The sequence below is a fragment of the Chiloscyllium punctatum genome, chromosome X (genome assembly GCF_047496795.1).
Source record: "Chiloscyllium punctatum isolate Juve2018m chromosome X, sChiPun1.3, whole genome shotgun sequence".
Classification (NCBI taxonomy): Eukaryota; Metazoa; Chordata; class Chondrichthyes; order Orectolobiformes; family Hemiscylliidae; genus Chiloscyllium; species Chiloscyllium punctatum.
In genome coordinates, this window is record NC_092791.1 from 24,209,147 (window position 1) to 24,225,407 (window position 16,261).

At 44.1% G+C, this 16,261-nt stretch overlaps 1 protein-coding gene across 7 annotated transcripts in view; it reads left to right on the forward strand.

Moving 5' to 3' along the window:
• LOC140471293 (tensin-2-like) overlaps positions 1-16,261 on the forward strand; it is a 283,909-nt gene that overhangs the window by 193,630 nt on the left and 74,018 nt on the right. For all 7 annotated transcript variants that reach the window (XM_072567285.1, XM_072567283.1, XM_072567286.1 and 4 more), the window contains 6 exons: positions 1,085-1,256; positions 4,434-4,484; positions 5,602-5,724; positions 7,162-7,226; positions 9,493-9,576; positions 14,209-14,321. In XM_072567285.1, coding sequence (XP_072423386.1) covers positions 1,085-1,256; positions 4,434-4,484; positions 5,602-5,724; positions 7,162-7,226; positions 9,493-9,576; positions 14,209-14,321 — 608 coding nt within the window. The remainder of the gene's footprint in view (positions 1-1,084; positions 1,257-4,433; positions 4,485-5,601; positions 5,725-7,161; positions 7,227-9,492; positions 9,577-14,208; positions 14,322-16,261) is intronic.

A 16,261-nucleotide genomic window follows, 5' to 3' on the forward strand; every position in this document is an offset into this window, starting at 1 on the left:
TTTTGTACTAACATTGGGCTGACCTAATAGACTGTCTGGTTGGGATTGTGGTAAATGGTGAACTGATCTCATTTACAGTTCTTCTGTAGTTTTTCTTTTCCAGTTTAATATTCCAACACTGATTAAGAAAGGGACAAGTAATTGGATTTGTTATAGATTTAAGCAATTTTGAAAGACAATGTTAAACTGCTCCAGCTGCCATTAACAATTGCTTTCAACTTAGTGACTCCCAAAGCCTGGTTGACACTTCCTCTTGTCAAGGGAGTGTCTCTAAATAATAAGAAAAGGAGATTGTGTGTGTGTGTGTGTGTGTGTGTGTGTGTGTGTGTGTGTGTTACTCAAACCCACCCCATGGAAATGTTTTGAGAGCTGTTGGTCAATCTGATTGGCTGGTAGTTCCAGAACTCAGAAACGGGCGCTGCTGGAACTGCTGTGCAAAGTAATACAGGCTGTCCCCATCAACCTGTGGTGGTTCAGGACAAGCTGCCCTGTGGAGGAGCTTGAATTACCCCAACCCCCATACCACCAACATCGTTGGCTTGGTTGCTTCCTGTACTTGCATTATATAATGTTTTAAGAAGATGCTGAGTAGGCACCTTCTTGTTGAAACACCCTTTCAGTTACTTACCTTACACTGCAGCCAGGTTTCATCTCTGAAGCTGGAAGACCACACCTATGACCTTTGTTTTATCAGTGAACCCATCTCCATGGTGACTCAGGGCTCGCCTACAAGAAAAAATTAACTGTAGTGAGCACTACCCCAACCCCCAGCCCCCAAAGACACTCCTGCCTCTTGTTTCCTGCCTCTGTAACAAGAATGCAGAATAATAAACAAGAATAATATAGGACTAAAGTAATGGACAGTCAAATGAAGCAGCCTCCCTCCGCAGGACCACGTGAGTGCATCAATTGGAGGTTTCATTAGCCTTAAAAGATTAGTGGATTAAATCAGGGATGAATTTGATCTTGTGACATTTGAGTTACTAATTTCATAGTTTAACATTAACACTACTTGATGAGCCCATGGCCGCTGTTGCCCCGATGTCAGATTGTAATCAAGACTTGCCATCTTGTTTTCGAGCAGGAGCTTCAGTGTGGACCACGTCATGGAGCGAAACTACGACTTTGACCTGACATACATCACAGAGCGGATTATTTCAGTCTTCTTCCCACCAGTGCTTGAGGAGCAACGATACCGCAGTAATCTGAAAGAGGTGGCCCAGATGCTGAAATCCAAACATGGAGACAGCTACTTAGTGAGTTCCCATTTTTCAAAATTGAGCAGCTCAGGGCAGTCAGTGAAATTGGTTTGTAGCAGGTTCCTGCAAAAATGCACACTTTGGACTGTTTTTCTACGTTTTTACATACAGTTGTAATACTGAATAATTACATAAGATACACAGCACAGGAGCAGGACATTTAGTCTAACTAGTCCATGCTGATGTTACTGCTCCACTCGGCTCTCCTCCTATCTTTCCTCATCTAAGCTTGTAATTGTAACTCTCTATTCCTTTCTCCTTCAGACACTTAAATCTAACAAACAACTGTGGATACTGGAGATCTGAAACAAAAACAAACTATTGGCAAAACTGAGCAGGTCTGGCATCACCTGGGGGAAGAAAGCAGAGTTAATGTTGCGAGTCCAACAAAGTCTGATGAAGAGTCACCAGACTCGAATTTTTAACTCTGCTTTCTTCCCCTAGCTGCTGCCAGACCTGCTGAGCTTTGCCAGCAATTTCTGTTCTTTCTTTTCCTTCAGCTACTTATCTGGTTTCCCCTGAAATGCAACTATACCATTCACTTCAACCCTGTGGTAGTGGGTTCTCACTGCAAGTGAAGAAGTTTGTTCTGAATTCTGTATTGAATTTCTTGAGGATTTATTGTATTGATGATCTCCAGTTCTGCTTTTGCCCAGAAGAGGAAACATTCTCTCTGTATTTACTCTATCAAAATCCTCCATAATTTTAAAGACCTCCATGTGTCTCCTCCAGGAGAGAAGACACCCAGTCTTTCAATCCTTTCCTGATAAAAATGCCCACATCCATTTCCAAGATCATCTTTGTAAATCTTCCCTGCACCCTCTCCACTGCCTCTATATCCTTTTCATAATAAGGATTCAGTAATCTACGTGTGGAGCACATTTTAAGACTATTATGTGGTGTCACGATGGTTCAGTGTGGCAGAGTCCCATAGATTGAGAAGGTCACCGGCTTCATCTTCAATGTGTGCTGTTTTGACCTGAGCGAGAGCTCAGGGATTTAAAATTAGTGTTGTCCTCCCATCTCTTTGACCTTTTTGCATCAGAAAGGTTGAAATCAGCCCTTGGGGGTAGTGGCTTTCTGGTGATTAGAGCAGCAATTTATATTCATATAAAAGGCTTAAGGTGCTTCACAGAAGCATGATAAAACAAAGTAAGACACCAAGGCACATGAGGAAATGTTAGTTCAGATTATGAGATAAGTTCTAAGGACTGCCTTAAATGAGGAAAGAGAGATGGAGAGGTGTAGGGAGGGAATTCCAGAGCTTAGCACCCAGGAAACTGAAGGCACAGCTGCCATTGGTGGAACAATAGTAACCGGGAATGCACAAACAGGCCAAAATTAGAGGACGACAGTTATCTTGGAAGGTTATGTGGCTGGAAGAGATTATAGAGATCAGGAGGGTTGAGACCATGGAGGTGTTTGAAAACAAGAATGGGAATCAAGATGCAGCTTGACCAAGAGCCATTGTATGTTAGCGATTACAAGGGAGATCGGGGAATGGGACTTGGTGTGAGTTAAGAGAATTTTTGTGACCACAAATTTGCAAATGATCGAATATGGGAGACTAACTGGGAATGTGATGGAATAGTCACATCTAGAGGCAATGAAGACAGAGAAAAAGGTTTCAGTGGTGAATAAACTGAGGTCAGGCAATGTTATGGAGGTGGAAGGGGGCAGTTTTGTTATGCGTACCATTGGGGGTGCAAAGATGTGCAGGATGCACCAATGCCCCCACCAAGTAGTTCATAGGATGCAGTGACTTGGTTGAGACATTGCAGAACTGCTGGTCCCTGCACAATTGTACAAATCCTGGTGTGAGTCTGGCAGAAGAGAAAACCAAGAGCAGGACCAATATACGAAGAAAGTATTTTCTCAACCTTCATTGGTAATCCCCACTGGTCCTTGATGCTCTTGGAGATTTAGTTCTGCTGGCAGTTCTATTGAATTATGATTAACATCTCCTCCTTGTCTATCACTTTTGAGTTGATGTTTTTGTCTGAACAGCAAGTACCTATGGCATCATCTTAACACGAAGGAATTACTGAAATTGCAAATGAGATAGAGCTGAATTAATAGAGATCAGCAGATATATGGATACAGTCATTAAGTCGGGATTGGTTCAGTGCTGAGTTTAACTTGGCATCATCTCAGTTACCCTACTGATATCACTGGCAAAAACTAAAGCAAAATATTCCATCAAAAAAAACTTCACAACAATAGCGAAAAAAGCTGCAAAAGGTTCCAAGAGGATCCCTGAGTGGGACCAGCTGCCTTTGCAATTAATTGATCGAAATTTGTGGTCGTTTGCATCTTCCTGTGAATACCACAGATTGTTCTATAGAGTGCAGCATGAATTCGATGGGCTGAACGGCTTCTTTTGCTTGCTAACTTGGTATTTTGAGAAATTCCCATACATGTAATCTGAGAATGAGCAGTAGCAAGGGAATTTAGTAGCGAGGTTGCAGAGTGGCTGTAGAAGGTGCTGGGTTAAAAATGTGATTGAGGTTTTCTGTCTCTGCATTCCTGATTTCCCATTGATTTTCAAGTGAATGGGCAGAAACTTGTGCTTTCACAAGAGCAGAAATAGAAACACTTGGCTTTTGTTCTGACATGTTTTCTGCATTGTATGATGAGGGGTTGTGGTTTAAAATTGATTTGCAACAACTAGGGCTCCCTCCTAGCCCATACAAGAATATGCCATCACCCATGGTGTATCCAAGGCAATTGAGCCATTCACAATGATTCTCAGTTACTAATAGGCACCACCATGTCATCCTTGGACGGCACAGTGGCTCAGTGAGTAGCACTGTTCCCTCACAGCGCCAGGACCTGAGTTTGATTCTATTCTCAGGCGACTGTGTGGAGTTTACATGTTCTCCCTGTATCTGCATGGGTTTCCTCCGGATGCTCAGGTTTCCTCCCACAGTCCAAAGATGTGCAGGTTAGGGTGGATTGGCCATGCTAAATTGCCCATAGTGACCAGGGCTAGGTGGATTAGCCATGGGAAATGCAGGGTTACAGGGTAGGGGGGTGGGTCTGGGTGCGATGCTTTTTTGGATGGTCAGTATGGACTTGCTGGGCCGAAAGTCCGGCTTCCGCACTATATGGATTGTATGATACCAGTGCACCCCCTCACTCAATCAATCTAAAATAACCTCATTTCTTTCATAGCTTTTCAATCTCTCCGAAAAGAGGCAAGACATTTGCAGACTCAACCCCAAGGTACGTCTGTGTGAATTCTCATTTTGTTTTTCAGACATTTGTAGTTCTAAAGTAAATTCGAGTTTCGACCAATGTGAGATTAAGACTGACTGAAAATGCAAACCTCTCCATTTTAAAGCTGACAGCATGTGTGATCCTGTACTTGTTTCAAAATGAGTGCAATGAAGGTTCACTAGACCGAATGAAGGGATCATCCTTTGACAGTACCTTCCAAATACATGACCACTACTACCTAGAAAGACAAGGGCAGCAGATATATGGGGACGCCACCACCTGCAAGTTCCACCCCGAGCTACACACCACCTTGAAACTATCTTGCTGTTTCTTTACTATCGCTGGGTGAAAATCCTGGAACTCCCTTCCAAACTGTGGGATACCTACACCACTGGACTGCAGCGGTCCCAGATGTCAGCTTAACACCCACCACCTTCTCCAGACCAATAACTGCTAACCGAGCCAGCAACACTAACATCCCATGAATGAATAAGAAAAGACAGATTAAGTAGGGTAAGCCTCTTATCCCTGGAGTTTAGAATAATGAGAGATGATCCCATTGAAACATAACATTTTGCAGGGGCTTGACACGGTCGAAACTCAGAGGTCGTTTTCCCCTGGCAGAGGAATCTAGAATGTTGGGGGCACAGTCTCTGGATAAAAGGTCAGCCATTTAGGACTGAGGGGAGGGAAAATGTCTTGGTTCAGAGAATTGTGCAGCTTTGGAATTCTGTCTCCCAGAGAGCCCAGCCATTGAGTATGTTCAGTACTGAGGTAAGTAAGTTTACGGGGTACTAGCGAACTCAGGGATGGTGCAGGAAAGTGGAGAAAGGTAGATGATCAACCCCAATTTTATTGAATGGTGGAACAGGCTTGGCAGGCCAAATGGTGCACTCTAGCTCCTATTTCTTCTGTTCTCATACAAGCACCATGGAATCTGGTATAGTCCAGGAAGTGCGCAGTATTCTTAGCTTGTGGCCAGTCACAGTTTGCAGTTTGGTGCCACTCAGTGAATTTGAAGCATCAGATTAAATGTTTGTGTCATTAACACCTCTATACCTTCTATAACTGCACTCCCTCCCAAACTGGGACTCTGATGTGCTGTTGTGCTTTTGATTTCCAGGTTCATGACTTTGGCTGGCCTGATTTTCATGCCCCTCCCTTGGACAAGATCTGTGCCATCTGCAAAGCCATGGAGATGTGGCTGAACTCAGACTCTCATCATGTCGTGGTTCTACACTGCAAGGTCAGTGTGCAAGGGCTCCTGATGAGACCAAGAAAGGAAAATCGGGGCAGGAAACCTTCCATGTCTCCTCAGTGTTACTGCAAATTATTTCCTCCTGACTGATGGGAAATACCCAGTTGAGCATGTCCAACCCTGCAAAAGTAGGCCGCTGTTTTTTAATATGGTACACTGCACCCCCTCCACAGGCCACAGCTTGGAGTGTTGCCAAGTTGAAGACTTATTGCCATCAGCTTCAGAGTGTTTTTATTAAAATGACTTCAGCTGACTTGATTGGATAGATTGAAAACTACATCAATTGTAAAATCCTAAAGCATTGTTGCAAAGAATGTAGCATCATTACATTTTGCCATTGATATGAAGGGGTGTTGGGTGCACTGGTTGTGACCCTCAAGGACATAGAACCTAAACACTGAAAACTCACTTCAGGACTTCCACTCTCACAATCTGGAGTAGAACTTTGGTTCCACGTGAAACCAGATCGCAGAAGTGCCCAGATTATCCAATTTTAATATCTTGGATTTTTTCACCCCCTTAATCTCAGGACAAATAGACACCTGAGTCTCCCAGAAAATGCTGACGCAAACCAACCCTACTTGGTAGCTGCAGTGATTAGATCGGTTTATTGCTTGAGTTAAATGAGCCCCAATGTCCTGAATCCACTATTAAGGTCCAATTGTAGGTAGCAATTTATTGTCCATGCTGCCCTCCCCCCACATCCCCCATTCTCCTAAAGGCACTGCCTTTCAATAGTGCCATTGGCCTTCATTATTTCACCCAGTATATGTTGGCATGAGCAGTGAAACATGGTGAGACTGATCAGTCGTGTAGTGTTTCAGTCGAGCCTGACCTTGCCTACACACAAGCCCCTCCTGTTCAGATAAAGTCAGTCTGATTCTCCCCAACCTTGGAGGTTCACTGAGGGTTAAACCTTTGTGACTTTGGAGGGCTGGGCACTGTGGTGACAAGCCAAACTATACCAGGCTGTCAGAGCCAGCAAAGCTTTATTCTCAGGAGTGGGTACTGATTTCGAGTGGAGTAGCATGCCACCCCAACTCTGTTCTGCAGGATTGAACTACAGCATGGCCAAGTGCCTGTAGAATCACAGAATGGTTACAGCATTGAAGGAGGCCATCATATTGATACTGGGTGTTTGCAAGAACAGTCCCACTTGCTCACTGTTTCCCTGCGGCCATGCATTTTATTTTCTCTTTGGATAATTATCCATTTCTGTTTTGAAGGCAGTGCACTCCACATCCTACCTACTCACTGCGTAACAACTATTTTCCTCAAGTTGCCTTTGGTTTTTTTTTGCCTCCATATTTCGACCCTTCTGCTGGTGGGAACAATTTATTGCTATCAGACTCCTCATGGTTTTGAACAGCTGTAAATGGTATTGAGTTGATTACAATAACCATCTTTACACTTGTATCTCAACAGGGCAACAAAGGTCGAACAGGAGTGATCATTGCAGCATACATGCATTACAGCAAGATCTCTGCAGGGTGAGCACTTGATTTGAATGGGAAACACTGGATTTGTAACTACACTATGAGATGATGGTGCCAGGAGATGCCAAAGGCAGTTGTCAAACAGGACAGCAGGATAAAATTTGAAGGGTCAAGATTAGAGTGGTGCTGGAAAATCCCATCACGTCAGGCAGCATCCGAGGAGTAGGAAAATTGATATTTCTGGCAAAAGCTCTTCATCAGGAATCATGAAGGGTTTTTGCCCAAAACGTTGATTTTCCTGCTCCTCAATGCTGCCTGACCTGCCGTGCTTTTCCAGCACCACTCTAATCTTGACTCTGATCTCCAGCATCTACAACTTTCGCATAAAATTTGAAGGGGTCAGTTTATTGAGGGTTCCCTGCCACTCTAAGCCAGGGCCCAGTCAGCCACTGGCATGATGAAAAGCACGTGCAAATGGACCTTATTCGGAATTCCAATAGATAGTGTTCACCCGTGAACGCTTCTTACCCTCACATTATAGGCCAGTAATTGTCAGCAGGTGGAAACGAACGCCCCCCCCCATGTACTTTGCTGCACCGTCTAGACGAGAAAGTGCAGGATGACTCACTTCAAATGATTCCATTTGTAGACACCAATGTGCTCAAGGTAACCTAGGCATAAAGCTTTTATTTGGAGCCTTGTCACATTCTTAGGACAGTACAACCAATAAGATCCTTTTTAGAAGGCCATCCCTGTGGTTATGTAGGCTGATGTAATTTGCGCACAATACGAACCCAGAAATAGTAGAGTTTTAGTCACCTTACCTAAGGAAGGGCATACTTGCCTTAGAGCAGGGTGTCCTGAACTGTGGGTTGTGAATCTCAGTGGAATTGCAAACTCTGAGGTAGCACGACTCTCATGGTGTTCAGTCTGATTTCTGACAGCTGCGAGGCCCCTTAAAACACATGCGTTTGCTTTATTGGTGGACGTGGCCTAGTGGGCTGCTCTCTGAGGCCCTATTATTGCTGTGAGAAAGCCTGTGAATGGGTAGTTTTTTTTTGGAGGATCTCTGCCTTTTCATAGGGTAAAAACAAGGACTGCAGATGCTGGAAACCAGAGTCTAGATTAGAGTGGTGCTGGAAAAGCACAACAGGTCAGGCAGCATCCGAGTGTGCTTTTCCAGCACCACTCTAATCTAGACTCTGCCTTTTCATGGACGTCTTCCCCCAATTACACTCAACAACTGAAGTGCTCCCCTCTCCCATCCAACTCTCAAACTCACCCCCGCCCCCCAATAAAAATTTCACTTGGCTGACACAAAGTCTGAGGCATAAAAATGAGATCAGACCGGAAAAAGTTTCAGAAAACACTGGTGCAGCAAACCTTTGGGCTGCATGGTGGCTCAGTGGTTAGCACTGCTGCCTCACAACACCAGGGTCCCAGGTTCAATTCCAGCCTTGGATGACTGTCTATGCGGAGTTTGGACATTCTCATTGTGTCTGTGTGGGTTTTCTCTGGGTGCTCTGATTTCCTCCCACAGTCCAAAGATGTGTGGGTCAGGTGAATTGGCTAAATTGCCCATGGTGTTAGGTGTATTAATTGGAGGGAAATGGGTCTGGGTGGGTTGCTCTTCGGAGGGTCAATGTGGACTGCTTGGGCTGTAAGGAATCTAATCTAATCTTCTGGTTCCTGGAATGAAAGAATTAGGCCACAAAAGAATGAGAAGTGATTTCATTCAACATCTAAAGTTGTTAAGGGGCTTAGAATGGTGAGAAAATACTTCCCCTGGCTGCAGAACACAGGTTCGCAGTTTCAGGATAATTCATAACTTAGATGGGGAGAATGTCTTAACTCAAAATGGTTTCTGAATATTTGTAATTCTTATACCAGAGGATTGTGGGTTTTTAGTTAATGAGTATGTTCAAAACAGCAGGGAATTAAGGGATATGGGGACAATGCAGGAAGATGGAGTTAAGAAGATCAATCATTGTCTTATATATTGGAAGAAGGGGAAGTGTAGCTCTGTTTTTTATGCTCTTATATGAATGATTAATTTTTTTAATGATGTTTCTTGAGTCTTAACCATCAAGTGGAGAAATTATTCTTTTTTGAACACCCCATCTTTCATTGCATTAAACAGGCAGACTGAGTCTCCACTTAATGCCTCATCCCAATGATAGCGCCTCTCTTGCTGTGTAGCACTCCCTTAGCACTGCACTGGAGTGGAACTCGGGACTATCTGCTCCAGTCTCTGGACTGGGCTTCAAACCTATGGCCTTCTGTAGTTTTATAGATTTTCATTTCTGTTTTGCTAATGCAGGGCTGACCAGGCTCTCAGCACACTTGCCATGAGGAAATTCTGTGAGGACAAAGTGGCTCCTGCAATACAGCCTTCGCAGACCAGGTGAGAGAGGGTTCATCTGCCATGGAAACATAGATGGGCAAAATCAGGGGTGACACCTCAGGGAAAGCCAGTAAAAAAAAACTGCAAATACTTGGTAATGAATCTACTTGTCACATTTCAGCTCCATTTTGAAGTATACAAGACAAGTCAGACCGGTGTGAGGCATTCACAAGTTTTACTGTTTCTTTTTCTGATGGGACTCCAAGATATATCCCAAGATATTCTAACTGACAGGATCCTCCAAAGAGTGGTTGGATTGCTGAGAATGTGTCAGATTTACACTGCAGGCTGTGTTTCAGAACAGTGCTGGCAACTGGGAGTTCAGTAACAGGCCTAGATCTGTCTACCTGATCTCAGCATGGCAATAAGGATGTTAAAATTAGGCATCATCAAACTGGAGGTGGGAAGAGTGGTCCCCTTTTGTGATAGGCAATGACACAGACACAGACCCTCACACACATGCACACACACACTGTCTCTTTAACACACACGCATGCACGCACACACACTGCTTGAGTTGCCATTTTTAACTGTCCAGGGAGGAGGACGTAGAGTGGGAACAACATGTCTCCTGGAGAACTGCCTCCAGAGACGCTGTGGAACGTGCTGATCTTGAGAAATGAACTGATGTCAAATAACGTGATGGAGTTAAGCCAGAGAACAGTGATGTTACTACTTGGAGCAGAGACAAGAACTAATCAACACAAATAGCAAAGGATCCTGTGGGGGCCTTCTCAAAATGACTGAGGCAGAGCAGGAGATTGAACAGAGAGCTTTCCAAGTCCAGGGGCAATGGCAGTGGGAAAGTCAACAAATGGACCCAACCGATTCGGAACTGTAACTGACAGGACCAAACCATAACAATTTACAGTTACACCATCTTTCATGTAATTAAATATTTCAGTGTGCTTCAGAGGAGCATGAGAAACCAAACAATGACACTGAGTCACATAAGGAGGTATTAAGTCAGATGACCAAAAGCTTGGTTAAAGAGATAGGTTTTAAGAAGTACCTTAAAAGAGGAAAGTGAGGTGGAGAGATTTAGGGAGGGAATTCCAGAACTTGCAGCCCAGGCAGCTAAAGGCACATACTGGATTAGTGGTGCTGGAAGAGCACAGCAGTTCAGGCAGCATCCAACGAGCAGCGAAATCGACGTTTCGGGCAAAAGCCCTTCATCAAGGCACAGTCCCAGTGGTGGGACGTTTAAATTCAGGATGCTGAAGAGGCCCGAATTGGAGGAATGCAGATTCCCAGAGAATTTTGGAGGCTGGAGGAGATTATAGAGAGGGGGGGGGGGTGGTGATTGGTGAGACCATGGAGTGAAGGGATTTGAAAACTGGGGTATTGCCAAACTGGGAGCAAGTTAGATCAGTGAGCATTCGGCATTGCAGGATCAGGATTAATTTGCAAGTTAGGGCACAAGCAGCAGAATTTTGGATGACCTCATGTTTTCAGAAGGTAGAATATGAGAGATCAGCCAGAAGTGCTTTGGAACGTGAACATGCAAACATTAAGTTGAGGAGTATAAGTCAGGCATTGTCAGAGCGTGGATGAGAGTTTCTGCAGCAGGTGAGCTGAGGCTGGGGCAGGGTCTGGTATTCTTGGACTGTTATTGTATAAACACGGTATCCAATGTCTATTCCTTACATTAAGAGGTGAACAGTTAACGTGTTTGCAAAATTTTATGTTGTGTGTTGGCTATTATTTTCTGTAACTGGGTGAAGGTAGTTAGGTAAAGTCACAGGCAAAAACATAGGTATTTTTCATAGATGCAAACAGCGCTAAAAAGGACCTTCAGTCCATTGAGTCTTGCACCAAGATAGCTACCACTAAAAGTGCACTAATCCCAGTTTCCTGCACTTAGGCCATAAGCTTGCATGTTATTTTTGAAGTGCTCATCCAAATATTTTTTACAGGTTGTAAGGTTTCCAGCCTCCACTACCTCCCCAGGCAGTGCATTCCAGAGTCTCACCACCCACTGAGTGGAAAGGTTTCTTTTCCCCCAGATCCCCTCAGAATCTCCTGCCCCTTACCCTAAAATTATGCCCTCCCATGATTGACCCCTCAACCAAGGGGAACAGCTGGGACTCTCTATTCACCCTGTCTGTACCCCTCATAATCTTGTACACCTCAATCATGTCCCCACCTTAGTCTCCTCTGCTCTAAAGAAAACAATCCAAGCCCATCTAGTCTCTCCTTAACGCTCAGTTTCTCCATCCCAGACAACATCCTGGCGAACCTCCTCTGGACCCCCTCACGTGTTGTCACATCCTTCCTGGAGTGAGGTGACCAGAACTGCACTCAGTACTCCAGCTGGGGCCTGACCTGTACAACTCCAACATGACCTCCTTGCTGCTATACTCCATGCCGTGACTGATGAAAGCAAGTGTCCCATGTGCCTTCTTAACTATCCTATTCATGTGCTCTGCCAACTTCAAGGACCTGGGAATAATTACCCAAGATCCCTCTTTTCCTCTAAGCTACCCAGTGTCTTGCTGTTCATTAAATACTCCCTCATCTTGTTTCTTCTCCCAAAGTGCATCACCTCGCTCTTATCAGGGTTCAGTACCATCTGACCAACCCATCTATATCTTCCTGTAACCTACCACCTCCTGTAACCTTCGACATTAACCACTCTACCAATCTTGGCGTCATCTGCAATTTGCTGAACATTCCCCCTACATTTTCATCTCTATCATTTATGTATATAACAAACAATAAGGCTCCCAGTACTGATCCTTGTGGTACACTGCTGGACACCGGCTTCCAGTCACTCAAACAGCCTTCTGCCACTACCCTTTGTATCCTATTAGAAAACCAGGTTTCTGATTCATCTTGTCAAGTTGCCCTTAATTTCATGTGCTTTAACCTTTTCAATCTATCTCCCACGTGGGACCTTGTCAAAAGCTTTGCTGAAATCCATATAAACTATATCAACTAAACTTCCCTCATCAATACACTTGATCACATTTTCAAAATATTCTAATAAATTTGTTAGACACGACCTCCCTCTGAACAAGCCATGCTGACTATCCCTAATTAACCCATGCCTTTCCAAGTGGGTTTTAATTCACTCCTTCAGAATTTTCTCCAATAGTTTTCATATCACTGATGTGAGACTCACCAGTCTGTAATTTCCTAGTTCAGCTCTCCCGCCCTTCTTAAAAAGTAGAGCCACATTTGCCATTCTCCAATCCTCTGGCATTTCCCGCTGTGGCCAGAGAGGAATTAAAAATTTGTGTCAGGGCCCTTGAACTTTCCTGCCTTGCCTCCCACAGCAGACTGGATGTAATTCATCCGGACCAGGGAATTTTTTTTTAAAGCCTGACAGAGCCTGCAATACCTCCCCATTTCCTCTGTCAAACTGTGCAAATTCCTCACAGCCCCATTTCCTGAATTCCATCTCTACATTCTCCTTTTCCAGCGTGGAAACCAGAGAGAAGTATTAATTCAACACCATACCAACATCCTGCGGTTTCATATGCAGGTTGCACTCTTGGTCCATAATGGGCCCAACTGTTTGTATTTGTAAAATATCTTAAGATTCCCCATAATCCTGTTTGCAAGTCCTTTCTCATGCCCCCTTTTTGTTCTTCTAATTTCTTTCTTAAGTTCCCTCCTGCACTTCTTGTATTCCTCTCGGGCCACAGCTGAATTGCTCTCTTTGGACTGGCTAAAGCCCTATTCTTCTTCCTTATCCAGTCCTGAATTGTCTTAAACATCCAGGGTTCTCTGAACTTATTGCTCCTACATTTCCCTGTGAAGGGTACATGTTGGACCTGTACTGTTCCCAGTCTACTGTGGCCAGATCCTGCTTTAGTTTAATAAAATCTGCCTTCCCCCAATCCAAAGCTATCTTTTGCAGGTCAACTTTTTCCTTGTCCAGAACAAAGTTGAACCGTACCATGTTGTGGTCGCTGTTTCTAAAATGTTCCCCGACTGACACATTGAACACTTGTCCGGCTTCTTTCCCCAGAACCAGACCCAACACTGTGCTGTCCCTTGAAGAGCCTTCTGTGTATTGATGTAAACAACTCTTGGATACGTTTCAAGAAATCCACCCCCTTTAAATCCTTAACACTATGACTATCCCAATTTATGTGGGAAAGTTGAAATCCCCTAATATAATTATCTGATTATTACTCTTACACACTTCTGTAAACTGTCTACTTATTTGCTCCTCTGTTTCCCACTGACACTTTGGGGGCCTATTATACACTCGCAGTAAAGTAACTGCCCCCTTAACATACCTAAGTTTTACCCACAAAGCCTTGTTTAAGGACTCTTCCAAGATATAATTTCTCCTTGTTGCAATAATTGACTCCTTAATTAATAGTGCAACGTCACTACCCTTTTTACACCCTCCTCTGTCTCACCTGAAGATCCTATACCCTGGAATGTTGAATTGCCAGTCCAGCCCTTCCTTGAACCATGATTCTGTGATGGCAATGATATCATACTTCCCTGTGTCAATCCACGCCATTAACTCATCAGTCTTCCCTGTTATACTCTTAACATTAAAGACCATCCAGCCTTGCCTTACACGCCTGATACTCAACATAGCTGAACTCACTATGACTCGATTGGGATTCACTTCCAGACTTCTGACGTTGCTATCTTTTTCCTCCCTAGGTACATTTATTACTTCAGCGGCCTGTTGTCTGGAGCAATCAAAATGAACAGCATGCCACTGTTCCTCCATCATGTCGTTATCCCTGCTATTCCGAGCTTCGAGCCTCATGGAGGTAATTGCATTCAACCAGGTTGTACTCAAGTGCATCTCCATACTGTACTGATCATTTTAATTGTCAGGCTACCAACACTGCCTCCCCATTCCCCTCCCCATTCACTTCAGTGAGTCAAAATCCAACTTAATATGGCTCTTCATGGAAAGGCCAACAACATGCAGTTGCACCAGAAGCACCAACATAAAGAAGGTTACATACCTGATCTGGCTGCACACTGGCCAACCAGAATGTGTAAGGGCGGGGGGGGTGATGAACGAAAGCATAGAGCTAAACAGGGAGAGCTGCCAGCTAAAGTGAACAGCAGACATTTGGCAGGGAGTATAATGTGGGAAAGTGTGAGCTTGTACATTTTGGTCGAAAGAATAGAAAAGCACATTGTTTAAATAGAGTGAGATTGCAAAACCTTGAAGACACTGAGGGATCCGGGTGTCCTGGTACATGAATCACAGAAATTCAGAATGCAAGTACAGCAACTGAGTAGGAAGGAAAATGGAATATTGTTGTTTATTGCAAGAGGAATTGAATTTCACAGTGGGGATGCTTTGCTACAGTTGTACAGAGAATTGTTGAGATGACACCTGTAATACTATACACAGTTTTGGTTTCTTTATTTAAGAAAGGATATAAATGCCTTAGAAGCAGTTCAGGGAAGGTTCACTCATCTGATACCTGCAGTGAGTGACTATCTTTGAGGAAAGCTTGGACAGGCTGGGCATATTGGAGTTTAGAAAGAACCTGAGTACACTTCCTCTAGGCGGCACAGAGCAGAAAGAGAACTTATGTCATTCTCAAGCAACAAGAAGTAGCCACCTGTCTAAAGATGGTGTATCCTGCATGTAAAATAAAGCCACCCACATGACTGAAAAAAAGAGAGAATTCTATTCTTGTTTTCTCCTAGCAGCCTGCCTTTCTGTCACACGACCCCTGCAGCCTCCCAATCTTACCCCAGCCTCCACATTAACCCCAGGCAAAAAGGAGGCTAGCTCCTGGTGCAGGCCTCCCTCATCTTACTCACATCTGGCCTTTGTCCAGCTGGGTCCAAAGCCTTCATCTCACCACCCCAATCCTTCCTCAGCCATATGTGCACTGGTAATGATGCCACCATGCACAACACACACTGACATCATCGATGCACGTGCAGACGTTTCTTGCGGCCTGTCCTGTCATGGCCAGGTGACATCTCTGGCCACATCTTCACCTCTAAGGCAGCCACATTGAATTATGAAGAATCACTCCTTTAGAAGAATGAGAGGAAACAAAGTTTGTGAGGAAACCTTATTGAAACAGATAAATCCTGATGGAACTTGACAGAGTGGGTATTGAAAGGATCTTTCATCTTGTGGGAGAGACAGAAAACAGGAGACAATCCAAAAATAAGGGGTTTCCCATTTAAGACAGATGATGAGACTGTTTTCCACAGAGAGGGTGGTTTGTCTCAATTCTCTTCCTCAGAGAGAGATGGAGAGGCTGGGTCATTGTGTACTTCTAAGACAGAGCATGATAGATTCTTGATAGAAGAGGGAGTCATTGGGAGTAAACAGGAATGTGCAGTTGAGGCCACAATCATATCTTTTACAAAAAGACAGAGCAGGCTAGAGGGCCCAAATGGCCCCCTAATGCCGCAATTCTTGTGGTTGTATAAAGATATTCTTCCTGTCCTTTGCCCTCTTTTAGTGGGCATTTTAAACAGAACATCGGCAATGCTCAAACTTACAGCAGATGAGAATGATGCAGTGGCTCATATACCAATGTAAAGCTGGCTTGTTCAGAGGTGTATGGAAGAGACTGGAACAGGTTTTTTTGTGTCCAGTTAAAAATTCAGAATGTGCCTTTTGATTGTTCATTCTGATTGTGAGCAAGAAGAACCATTCGCGAGACAGACCATGGCCTCTTGTTTGTGACTCCCATTTTTCCAATTGAGTCCAAACTGCGGAGAG